The following is a 13,471-nucleotide window of genomic DNA, read 5'->3' on the forward strand; positions in this document are numbered from 1 at the left end:
CTCTGCAGCTAGTAAATGCAGTGGCTGTTGCACCTGCACGGCGCTGGTTCAGACCATGACTGCTTCCTCTAGAAATAAACATGATGCAAATGAATACACACACACACACACACACACACACACACACACACATATACACACACAAACACACACAAACACACACACATACAGTCTCTGCACTTCCCCTCAGGAAACTGAGACCAACGGTAACGGAAAAGTTTGTGCCAATCTCTAATGAGGTGAGACGTGTTGCTTTCTGGAAGAATTTAATTGGGCTGTCAGCTCATGTGGAGAATTATTAACCGGGTTTCTCAAAGTGCTCTCCGTGTGACAGGGATGGAGCGGCCCTTATTGGTGCCCTACGCTCTTGTTGTCTATTTAACTGACCTTGTGAAGTGAATAAGTATGAAAAATCATTTTCACAGTAATTAATGTAATTGGTGCAGCAAGAAGCAAAATGAAATAACTTGCTAATTATAGAGTTACAGTACGTGTAATGAATGGATGCCATTTCCCAGGTCCTGTTTTCATTTCTAAGATTTATTTTTTAGTGTGACACACAGGTACAGTATAATGTGTAATGTACTTGGTAAGATATCAGTTAAGATATTTGTGGCTCTGATATATCTGAGATCTCTGTGAAATTAGGATTTTGTGTTTATGAAGTAATTGTGGTGTAGTTTTCTGGTAAATTTAGAAAACACAAAGTAGTAAAATTGCTCTGTGGGCAGAGTTTCTGCAACCAGATGGTCTCCTATCTGAGCACTGCAGACAGCATAATAATCAGACAGTGTGTGAACAACTGAGATAAAAGAGCTGATTTTTCATGGAGACAAATTCAGAGAAAAATGTACTTAAGTTTGAGTAGCCTATGTGTTATTTTAAAGCACCTCTTCATAGTTCACAGCACTTCCTGCGGCCCTCAGAACGCAGTGAGTTCTGCTTCAGTTTACCCTCTGTTGTCTGATAACATCAGAAATATGAAGTTTGCAGAGGGATAGTGTTGCACTTTAGAGAGGTTTGCTTCTCTCCTCTAACGTCATGTGTAAAAATACATTTTAATTCTGCTTTTATTTGGGGTTTTCTTTTTGTGTGTGTTCATATTCCCTTCTGTCTCTGCATGAGATTCTGTATGTTTTTTGTTCATGCCAACATCTGTAAACAAATGCAATTACAAGGCCGAAGCCAACAATCAATTGAAAACACTAACAACTGCTGTGTGTGTATCCAAAGCCTGATATGTCGTATTCCACGGAGCCGATGTTGTTCAAAACTATTGAAAACACATCAGTGAGCCACAAGGTTGCACTGGGTTCCTTCATTACAATCTGCATTACAATGCTCACTAGAGCACCAATCTGCAACATTTTCTGGTTTTCTTTAGAACTACAGTTCCCAGCTGTTCTGTGAAATAACTGAGCCATTTAAAAAGTTTTAAGTAACTGTGGGCTTGGGCCCTATAGCCACAGCCTGGGGTAGACAGGGTTGTGGGTTTGTGTTGACAAAAAGAAAAAAGGTAGAATAAAGCCAGGCTTGTCCTTTTAATCTAAAAGGACAGACTTGGCACAGTGATGCCGTCCCGTGTTGTAACAGAGTGGAGAGCTGCACTCAGTCTTGGGTCGATCGCTGCTGTAAATCATTGATTCACTTTGCTTTGAAAAGCTCCAACTTTGCCAGCTACATGTGTTGGGTGTCACGCAACCAACAGTTTATCACTTCCTGTGATGCAGGCTTTGTGGTTTCAGTTGCTTGTCATTCACTACAGAAAGTCTCAGCTCAGCTGTCTTTGAACTACAAAGCCTGTTTGTCTCAGAAACTCCATCCCAGTGGGAAAGTAGGTGAGCCCCACAGGCACGGCGCCTCACCTGGACATCTAATGTTTACTGGGGCATATGTTTTCAAATAAGAACCTGTGTGTACACACACACACACACACACACACACACACACACACACACACACACAAACCCTGTGAATTATCACCATATGTGCACCAGTAAATGTCAATTGCATTCTTCTTTTCAGTCTGTGTCACTAATTAACCTTCCTCTTTTACAGGAACTCTGGCGGCGGGCGAACACAGTTTCCCCTTCCAGTTTCTCATTCCAGGTGAGTGTAACTGCTCATTCCTTCATGGCAGGGGCACACCCTCAGTTCCCGTAATTGTTTTCTCATGGACCTCCTTTATCAGGAGGCAACATGATGTCAGCAAACGGGGCACGTAGGCGTGACAACCTCTGATAAGATGGTCTGATTTTTCTAGTTGTGCACGTGTAAAGTATTCGGCTCTTTGCCCTTTGTCTCGGACAGAAAGTGCACACGTACATGTGCTGTGATGGAAATGTGTCAACAATCATTATAGTCATTATATTATACAGTTGTAATAATTGGGAGGAACATGCAAGTTGTAATGCCTCAGCACATCCATGACAATACACTACAAAACCACAACCCTGCAAATAAGACAGAGATCAGGTGAACAGACACACACAGTGCAGCGTCTGTCTGGTATCTTACACTCTCTCAGGCATGGGCTGAAGCACAGGGTGGTTAGGGTTATTTATAGTTCTCTCTCCTGTTGTGCAGTCACTGTTTAATTGGTCTTCATGCCCCCATGCTTCGCCCTCCCCTCCTTTCGGGCCCTCAGACTTGAGAGCGTCAGCACAGGGCAATGTTAACTATCATGTAGTGATAATTGGCTCACTGGAGAATCATGTGTGTCCTACTGACCCCTGCTGGTACGGCAAACAGACTGAGGTACTCTTGTGTGTCATTAAAGTAGATTTAAAGAAGATCACGTTTTAGGGAGAGGAGTCATTCAACAAAAGCTACAATTTTACTGTCTTGGGAAGGTTGTATTTTCTTGGAATGACAAGTCTATGTACAGTATGTACAAGTATAATGACAATAAAACTGAAATCAATTGAAGAAATGTTCAAAAAAATCTTGCAAATGTAAAAACGTCCTTGAAAAAAACTGATTGAAACTGAAAACCTGAATAAATCGAACCAAAAGACAGTACCAAAAACACACCTCATGTCATTTCACATGGGCAAGTCATGTAGTTTAAAATCACTTTCAGCAGTTACATGGGAACACTGAGCAATGTGAGAGCAATTCCTAATCAGAGACTGAGAGATAGAGACCTTAAAGCTTGTTTGCATGTGTGTTAACATGTCTGCCTAGACAGTAATGGTTCAAAGTTGTTTTTTTAAAGGGAGTAAAAAGTGAATAATTCATGAACACCCTTCACAAATACTGAAAAAGTAGTTCTAGCACTTCCATGTAACACAGCTGTGGCAGGTACAGCAGGTTGTTCAGATATCACAGAGTTGTTTTGGATGTGTTCAGCTCAGAGAGTGAAACCCAGCCTTCCCCTCATGCGCAGGCCACCATCAGTGTACGAATGGGGGCAAATGAGAAGGGTGTAAAAACGAGTTTTACACTCTTTTTAGGATGAAGGTGCTACATGAATGCGGTCACTCCACTAACCTTGTGACTCATTGTAATGCCAGTAATGGGTGAGGTGAACAGTCTTATCGCTCTGTTTGATAAAAGCAACTACAGGAAACTTACAGTGTTTTGTAAGAACTTAAAATAGGCTGTGCAGAAGACTTCATCACTCCCATATGTATTGCCAAGGTAAAACTGACACAGTCTCATGCAACAGCTCTGCAACAAATCCTATTTTAATGATAGTTGTAACGTTCAGTTTTTGTAGAGACGTGTTGATTGTGCCTCGGTCATTTTAGAGGCTGTGGACTATGGTGCTGTTGAATGTTATTGTGCTGTAACTGATATTAAGCCTGCCCTCACTGATGAAGATAAGCATGAAGTTAAATCAACACCTCTACAATAAAGTTTTGATAAAAACTCACCATTATAACAGGACTTTTGCGTTTTAGCAAGGTGTATCTAATAAACTGCCCAAAGCTCTGTTTGTCTAAGTAAACAATAAATCCAACAGTTATATATATATATATCCAAGAATAATCAACAGGCACAGAATATTAGCAAGTAGTTTGGTAGCTGTATATCTGTGATCATGTCAAAGTTAGTTTAAAAGTATAAGCAGCTGAGGCCAGATACAATTTCGTTATTTGCATAAAATTGTCAATCACAGACGAGCCGACCTTAATTTTTTAAAACCTATTTTCTCCATAGAAATAGTTTGAATGATGCTGGACATGGTGGGGTTCAGAGCGTGGTTTTTCTTTATTCTGCTGGTGCTCAAAAGCTCTTAAGTTTGCTTTTGGGAGGAGGAACCTTTGCTGCACATTGTCAGTGTCAGTCAAGGCATCAGATGTTGTTCTGTCCTGATCATTCCTCACTAGGGGGGAACCAGTACAAGGACACTCAGAGAGATAAATGAGGTTCCACAGAAAGGTGGATGGCGTCTTTCCAAAAGGACATGAGATACGAGTTCAGGAAGAGAGGAGAGACGAACAGAAGAGATTAAAGTCAATCGCTTTTTAGATACACTTTAAAAGAGTGCTATCAACTTTTATCCTTTTTGGATGAGCCCCTGCATATAATGTAAGCATTGTTGCTTTTATACGAATAAGATGAATGAGCAGCTGATTATCTGATTCCACAGCCTCAAAGTCCACAGATATCCTCCTGTTTCACTGTTTATTTCTGAAATTAAACTGTCGCCTGTGATACATTTTAACACATGAGCTGTGAGGAGGGTTTTGGACGTGAGTATGTTATTGGCCTCTATGCCCATGATAGGATAAGATATAAGATGTAAGATAAACTACTGTAGGTGTGAAATGTGTGCTGCTTCCCCCGACAAGCCAGACCGCTGAAACCGAAGTCTTACCATCAAACCGATTTTTCTCTCCAACAGTTTACTTTTCTATTTAGTAGATAAAACTTCTGCTTGATGTGTGCAGCTTTGAAGTCAAATACATTCAGTGGCAATGCTAATATGCTGATGTTCAGCAGGTAAAATGTTTATCGTCTTAGTTTGACAGGTGACCAAATGACACGTACCGTTACCATGGTTAAAATCACTTATTTCTCTGGTTTGAGAATTGCTGGAAAAAAAATATTATATTTAACATTTTTAGACATTTTAATATGAAAAAGTAAAATATTAGAGCTTTAAACTACAATATTGATAATGGACCTGATGATGGCGCTGAATGAAATCTCTGGAGATCACCAGTTATTACAACTCATCCTGAGAGGAACATTAATGCCTGTGCTAAATATCATGGCCATCAGACTTTCACGAGAAAGCACACATGCAAACCTCATGGTGACATTAGAGGAAATGTCAAAGGGTCATCAAAGTCAGTAGGAAACATTCTCCTGGAACAATGGCTTTTAAAACAAATTTATCTCAGTTTGTCGTAGGTGTCTGGATATCTTTCTGCAAACCAAGTGCTCACGAGGTTCCTAGACACACAAGTCCTTCCTGAAGAGGAAATGTTAGGGGCTGCCTGCTGAAATGAAATTGGCATCTTGAAGTATAATAGCAGCTCAAAAAGTCAGAGGGAGGTCTTTGTCTGTCCTCAGAGGAGCGAGTCAGGCCACACAATCTTCAGCCTAATTCAGCAGCTCAGTCTGGTGTGTGTCTCCGGGGAGAGTCAGCCTTGTGCTTCAGTCTGTCCTCTGTCAGTCCGTCCACTGCTCTGTTTCTGCTGCCAAGCTGCAACAAAACAACAACATCCATCCTCTCTCTTGGTTAATTCTTATTGACAGCAGCAGCAGCAGACGTGTGCCTGGAGCAGCCACCAGCCGCGCTGACATTAACATCTGAATGAGGATGAAGGGGAAACAAGAACAGTGCCACAATTTGTGGCTCAGCTTTTATTTCTGACAACACATTAATCACCTTTCTGTACATCCTGTTTGGTTATTTATATGCAGATCGTTTGTGCGGATCATGATATCAGAGGAGGCTTTGAGTCGGATGTGTTTTGTATTCTCTCCCCTGGCTCTGAGCGTCTCTCCCCTTCTGTGTGTCAGACTGCTTTCTCCCCAAGTAGTTATTTTTATTTCAGTTCTTAAATTTCCTGCCCTCCAGTCTTTCCCCTCCCTGTTTCCTCCTCTTCACTGTCCTTTGCTTGAGTCACACATTTTCCATCCAGCGGAGATGTGCAGGGATCAGTCTGAAGGGCTGCCTACAGCTCCGATAGGGGTCTTCAGTTTTTAATCTGTTCCCCCTACCAATAAAAATATGAAATAAAATCACATTTAATTTGTGCTTGATTAATCTTGCTTTTCATTTTTGCCATCTTCTGTTAAAAATGTTTCTGTGTTGGTCATGACCTCACCAGAAATGTCAGGTGCTGTCCTCTGTGTCACAGTAATGTCTGTATTGTCCTCGTCCTTCCCCTCTCTTCAGCCGCTGTCCCGACTTCCTTTGAGGGACCATTTGGGAAGATTATTTACCGTGTGAGGGCCGCCATCGACACGCCCCGCTTCTCTAAGGACTACAAAGCCCAGAGGCCCTTCTACCTACTCAACCTCCTGAACCTCAATGAGGTGCCTGACATTGAAGTAAGTGTTCGGTGCACAAATCTGCAAACTCATTTGTCACCTTGATGCTCTTTTTATTCTTTAACAAAGTTAAATCTTGTTGTTCTGCTCTGCCGAGTAAACCTGGGCCTGGATTGATACCGTTTTTTTATATAATCCAGAGGGAGGAGGCGAAGAAGGGACCTCTAATGTACTATATCTCTTTATTTGATCAGCCTGTGTCTTGATAAAGGCTTATTTGATTTCATGGCAGAGCAGCATCTAATTCATTTTCTCCTTTGCTCCATTGATTTACTGACTTATCATTCACTCTCTTCCCGTCATGGCTGTCAGTTTCCAGATACTTAACAGGAATAGATTATCAGCACAGCATCAGCTAATGAGGCTTCTTAATTACCAACGACGCACAAACATTTATCCTGCGACTCTGTCTCTGCAGCATTCGAGTTCTGCTGTGACCACTAAGAAATTCACCTACCTCCTGGTGAAGACGGGGACCCTGATGCTGAAAGCTCGCAGCGACCTCAGGGGTTACATCCCCGGTCAGGTCATCAAGTTAGCCACCGAGATCCACAACAAGTCTGGGAAGGACACGGGATGTGTACTGGCCAGTCTCATACAGGTAGACACTGGACTATTGAATCTAATGAAAATGAAGGATAGTGGAGATGAGAAAAGATGAGAAAACATTTCCCCAGCTCTCCAACCCACAGATATGTGTCTTCATAGTCTTTGCCCTATCCCATTTACCATTATTATGACCAGAGCCAGTGTGCACTGCCCCCCGGAAATTTCCATTTCAGTAGGTATTGACCTTTCAGAGATGTATTATAAATCTCTGCTGGAACTCTGCAGCTTCAAACATAATCGTTCATGGAACTAATCCTTTCATGTGCCCACATAAAATCACTCTACAGTGAGAAAGGTTTTCACCATCCATTTCAAAGGAACAGTTTTGTCTGCAGTAAGCCAGAGGTGGGTGAAGTGGTTTGAAGTCACTCTCATATCTTCTTATGTCTGCGGTTTTTTTTCACTACAGAAAGTGACCTATAAGACCAAGCGGCCTTTGTTTGACCTGCGGACCATCGCGGAGGTGGAGGGAGCCGGAGTGAAAGCGGGAAAACATGCAGAGTGGAGGGAGCAGATCATCGTCCCTCCTCTTCCTCAGTCAGCAATAGCTGGCTGTAGCCTCATAGATATAGACTATTTTATTCAGGTCAGTGTGTGTGTGTGTGTGTGTGTGTGTGTGTGTGTGTGTGTGTGTGTGTGTGTGTGTGTGCCTGTTGTTATTATTATGCTAGGTTGATGGCACCTTTTTAGGTTTGCATAACTTCAGCTACTTCTGGATTCTGTTTTGACAAACCAGCTCTTGACACACTGATGAGTAATATCTTTGTTTACTGTATTCACTGCCTCTGGATTCACTGATTATTCACCGGTGTCTCTTTGAAGGAGCTATTTGTACATTTTGCTACATAGCCAGCGTTAGCAATAACAGCTGTTTACTTACAAGTCCAGAGGAAAACATTGGGAGTTCGGCATCAACCTCTTGTCTCTTTCACATCTTTTCATCTACTGAAGTTAGCATGCTAACCAGCTAGATTCAGCCTGTCTGGTCCCTTTCCAATAGCAACTCACTGTAGCCTCCAATCTGCCCTGAAGATAAGTTATAACCTCTTGTCCTTTAAAGACAACTATGCCTGAAGCTCTTGTCAAGCAACAATCAACACCACCTGCTCCTGGCAAAAATACATGTTCAGGTGCAGAGAAAACTTAAAAATAGCCCCTTTAAAAAATATATAATAAATGATAGAAAGAGATTTAAAAAAAAAAAAAAAATGTAGTTCAGATTTTTACCTATTTTTTTTTACCCAAAATAGATACTGAGTTCAAAAAGATGATTTAATTGATTATAATGAGCCCTATCGGTAATGCATTGAAATAAAATCTAATTCAGGCCAACACTCCCCTCCATAAATTCTGTTTGTGTTACAGGTGTCACTAAAATCTCCAGACGCAGTCGTCACTCTGCCCATCTACATCGGGAACATCGCTGTGAACTTGTCTCCATCTAGGACCATTCCCTCCAGTCCAGAGCACTGCGGTGCCACCATCGCACCCAGAGCTGCAGGGGTGACCCCCAGTGCTCCACCGGCAGAGGAGGAGCCAGAGGAGGGTTTGTGTGCGGGGGGCCTGGCCAGTGAGGAGATCCCAACCAAGAGTCACTCTCAGCAGGATCCGTCAGGTCAGCCGGTCACCATGTCCCCCAGCGCCTTCAGCCACGCACCAGGTGCAGCGCTGCCTCCCAACCACAGACGACCCGACGCGTCCGCTCCACTGTTCTGCGTGTCCACGGGGGCCACCATACCTTTCTTCACCGAGGGAAACGTGACTCCTGTACCCACTTCCTGTTCTCTCATTCTCCCTCCAGAGTACAGCAGCTGGGACTACCCTCATGGTTCGTTATCCACTTAACCTCACACACTGACACACGGACAAACACATTCACAGATTCACGCGGGGACACAGACACATAGACGGTTGGTGTAATGGCCGACTAGATATTCATGTCACACTCAATAGTTTGAATACCGTTTTTATCCTTTCACTCTAGTCAAATCAGGCAACAAGTTGTCTGAAGTTCACTCTTTAAAAACTGATAAACCCTGGCTGATGGTGAGTCCACAGTCAGTTCCTGTAATAGTGTTTTTATATGTCCTCCTTTTAGGTAAACCTTAATTAGTAATCTCACTATCACCCTGTTACATATTAAACAATAGCACACCACAGCTGTGGATACACAGTTATAACTCGTGACCTGTGTGGGTGTCCATTTAAATTCTGCAATGCAGCTCTCTGCTCATGGAAAGATCGTGACAATAATAAAACTGTCTCAAAATGTCTTGGAAAAAATAGAGAGTTTTTTTTTTTTTTTTAGTGTGCAACATTACCATCAGGACGCTGCTTGACCTGTCGTCAGCCCCCAACATTCAGTGTTCCCACAACAGCTGGCAGCTGAAATTACAGTTCTGTGAAGGGACAACGTTAAGTTGTCAACATAGGGCACCAGTTATGTTTTGTAAATGCTGCAAAGGTCTTATCGTGGTAAGTGCTCGTGAATGCACAATAGGCCAGTTAGTGAAGACAACTACTTTTAAATCAAGTGATGGTTGGCATGACACTGCAGGGGCCTCCACACGCATGACTGCTAAACCAGTGAGACTCACAGCAGAAGAACTTTAATACATGTGAGTTCATTAAATGTGGTTGCTGCAGTATTTACACTTGAGATTCAATAATCACATAATATGTAACCTGTAATAAATCTATAGTAACCACATTGAAATGCTGTAGTTACTCTTTCATATCAAAGCTGAAAAGAGTCAGAACCACGTTGAGCCCAGGTTGGGATCAGGACAGTGAAGCCAGCTTACATGAATTGTGTTGACTCGTTCTGTAAACAAGATAAAATGACTGTTATTTTGTTAATTCTGCAACATATTCCATTCGTTTTGTTGCACTCTTTGTCCAGCACAGTGGTCTCTCTTTTATTTATGGACAGAAAACTCTCAGACATGTTTCAGCCTTCAGATCAGCTGATGAAACAAACTCTGTGTAACAAATATTCACTGACTCACAGAAGCTGGTGGGACAGAGGCTGGGAGGGGGAATGGGGCTTTACTACAGTATGATTGACGTTTGTTTGTGTGTTACAGAGCCCCCACCTTCTTATGAGGAAAGCTGCAGTAGCGCCAACTCCAGTTTCAACAGTAGACAGTAGAGAAGAAGCAGGTGATGAAGCATCATGGCCACACCCACCCACACCTGTCTGCACTGGCCTCTCGACAAATCAGGACAATCAGACGCACTTGGGTGATAGAGGATGGACAGTAACACCCCCTCCCTTTTTTTCTTCTGTTTGTCCTGTAATAATTTAAAAAAGGGATCATATCTTATATTGAAGAATTTTACTTTCACCTCATGTCCCTGCAGGTGGTGTCAGACAGAATGGGTGAATATCACTGTGCCTAAAACAAGTATTTTGGATTGTCACACAGCATTTACAACATTCAGTGATTGGACTTGTTTCCTTCTTGGGCCGGGGTAGATTCTGTTCTGTCTTTTAAATCGATTGTTACATCTGTGATGCCTTGAAAATGATTTTGGCCAGCTGAAGGCTCGAGTTTGACCAGACCAATCGTTAGCCTTTTGTGTGCACTTGCTGTTGTGGTACACTGCTGTCCCTGTGTGTGTGTGTGTCTCAGCTGTCCCCATCATCAGCAGGGCAGAGCTGTCCTCATGCAGGGTATCAAGAGGACAATTTACAGCCACAGGTCCTGTGCTTTCTGTGAAACGTATTAAAACCCCTGTGTGCAGCATATTTTTTGTGATTGTTTTAATAGAAAGTCATGTTTTTTTTTCTGTCTCCTGCACACAGGGGCTTTAAAGAGAAATAATGTCTTAGGAAAACTTCTCAGTTGTGTGACTTGAAACACGGGTAGCTTTAAACAAAATATTCAAAATACTTTTAAGGTATTTATGTGTTGTTGATGTGATTGTTTTATTGACACGGATTATCCAATAAGTTAAATAATTAAAAAACCCTATCTTTCTGTATAAGATCGTTCCTGTTGAGAAAATGGAAAATTCAACACACAGAGGAGCACATGCACTGACATGCTCAGGCTCTGAAAGTACTAAATAACTTTACAAATATAAATATGCTTTATTATTATATTACATTATTATTATTTGTGCTGCCACTCTGTGTTGACTCATATAACTGAGAGTTTTTGCTTTGAGACCAGTTTTGTATTCAGGGGACAGTTTACCTGCAGTGGGACACAGGACTGTAGAGCTGGTGCAGTCTGACCCTGCCCTCTTGTGGCCATTGCCGGTACAAACTTTTTCTCAACCTGGTTTTGAAACTGGAGCTGAACATGATCAGACGTGCAAACTGCGATGCTTAACGGAGTCCCTGCTTCTGCAGTGCGCCAGCTGAGGCCATTTTATTTTCTTGCAACTGTCTGTTGAGCAGAACAGACAAATTTAGGTTTGAGATGCGTAGATATGTTGTTTCGAGATGTGATGGTTTGCATCCTCTTTTCAGTCTCTGTAGGGAAGAGATTGTGTGTTTTTGTTTTTCCTCCTCTCTGTTGCCTTAATTTTCATTTCGTGTTGCATTAGTGTGAAGAGAATCCTCAGAAATCTCCATCAGAGAGGATGATGAACATACATGTGCACGACACAGCACTTTTTGACAGTTCGAGTGTATGGGTTTCTGTGAGTGTGCACATCTACTGTATGTTTGTGTGTGTGTGTGAGCGTGTGTGTAAAATATAGCTTATTTGGACGAGATGCTAACTTACTCAGCAGTCTCTACATAGATTCCTGATTCAGTATCTGTGTTACATTGTCTGTTAGAGACATTTTTATTTGTCTGTGTACAAGGGCTGAGTGAACATTTCCAGTGTAATCATAACAAGATATGATCTTATGTTATTCGTCTACAAATTAATTTATCAAAATGATTAAGTGCAGTTTTTGTTTTGCACATATATATATATATAACAAAAAAAATTGGTCTCATGTAATGCAAAAAGTTCAGTTTTGATTGTTTTATATCTGACTTTGCATAAATTTGTCTTATTGTGTCGTATATTGATCACCCAGGCCCCCAACTGTGTTGTAAAACAATCAGCACATATTTGTTGTCACTTTCCCGTGGGAAAATAATGCCACTGAAAATCTTAAGCACAACTGCTGTACTAAATGTTTGTGTGACTATTGACGTGTTTGTCTTATTATACCCCGTTTAAATACAATCTCAAATCAAAGTCAAGTCAAGTTAAGATTCAAACCTGTGAATTTTTTTTTCAAATTGCGTTTTCTCCTGACTGTAGATCATGTTGCCACGTTTTGTCCAGAATCCAGAAATTTCCACAGACAAACTGCTTTTACAGTTAGAAATCTAAGACTCAAACTATGGTATTCTGGCTTTACTATTGTGAATGCATGCCTTAAACAGTCTGGATTCCCCCCACCCTTTATAGGAGCCTTTGATGGTCTCCCCTCTTCTGGGTCAGGGAGGACATCAGGACATGCTCCTGCAGCTCTTCCTGTCCCGTCTCCTGTGGACTGTGCTAAGTGCACTTGATGTATACAAATGTAGCTTTTAATAACAGTGAGGACAATGGACCTTGGACCTGTCAAACTTGTTTTTTGTTTTTTTATTCTTGTTTTAGAAAATATGTGCAATTCCTCTCATCTTCATGAATGATGCAGCAGCAGCTTGTTCCCTGAAGTAATTTCACGCTGCCTTTATCAGTCCTGATTCTGTTGAATTCTTTTCCACCAAAAGGTACAATAGCTTTACAGTATGAAGCCCCACTTGTTCTGTTTTTATTTCATCCTCCCCTCCTCACATATTGATGAGTTGTGTCTGGTTTTGTATTTTTCTACTTGTAAACTGTTTACAGGTGCAGTATGCAGATACTAATGGTAGCACCTCAACCATTCAATGTAATATTTCAACTTGCAGTGCAGAATCAAAGTTGTACTGTACAGTATAACAATAAAATTATATGACATGCGTTTTTGTTGTTTATGTTGACAGTCAGCTTTGTGGTTGTGAAATGGGAGCATGCTTCCAAAACATTTCTTTCATTTTCTTTTACTGAACATTGAGCATTGTAAAACAGGTAGGTTTTATTTGTAAAGCACCTTTCAACGAGGAAAAATAGTGTACAGATACAACTGATCCAGAGCCAGATCTAAGTATGAATGCTCAATAATTTATGGAAAATGGGTGTACAACAGCAGGAATACAGTGGTGACAAGTTCACAGCTGTCATAAAAGCTGCACATGCAACAAATGCAGCTAGCGCAAGGTGTTCCAGGGTGACTAAGATGAAAATGAGGCTGGGATAAAGATGTTTGCTGAGGCTGAGATAACAAACGCTGCAGCAAAGCGCTTGAT

The 13,471-nt window shown here is 41.6% G+C and overlaps 1 protein-coding gene across 1 annotated transcript in view; it reads left to right on the top strand.

Annotated features, from left to right (window-relative positions):
• The window catches only part of arrdc1b (arrestin domain containing 1b), a 36,731-nt gene extending 23,646 nt beyond the window's left edge, over positions 1-13,085 (top strand). Inside the window, exons 3-8 of the mRNA XM_023399979.2 lie at positions 2,059-2,109; positions 6,359-6,513; positions 6,932-7,114; positions 7,532-7,708; positions 8,488-8,950; positions 10,209-13,085. Of these exons, the coding sequence (XP_023255747.1) occupies positions 2,059-2,109; positions 6,359-6,513; positions 6,932-7,114; positions 7,532-7,708; positions 8,488-8,950; positions 10,209-10,273 (1,094 nt within the window). The 3' untranslated portion in view covers positions 10,274-13,085. The remainder of the gene's footprint in view (positions 1-2,058; positions 2,110-6,358; positions 6,514-6,931; positions 7,115-7,531; positions 7,709-8,487; positions 8,951-10,208) is intronic.
• The last annotated feature ends 386 nt before the right edge of the window (positions 13,086-13,471 follow it).

This window comes from Seriola lalandi, unplaced genomic scaffold (genome assembly GCF_002814215.2).
Source record: "Seriola lalandi dorsalis isolate HSWRI2012SDOR001 ecotype SW California unplaced genomic scaffold, Sedor1 jcf7180002052129, whole genome shotgun sequence".
Classification (NCBI taxonomy): domain Eukaryota; kingdom Metazoa; phylum Chordata; class Actinopteri; order Carangiformes; family Carangidae; genus Seriola; species Seriola lalandi.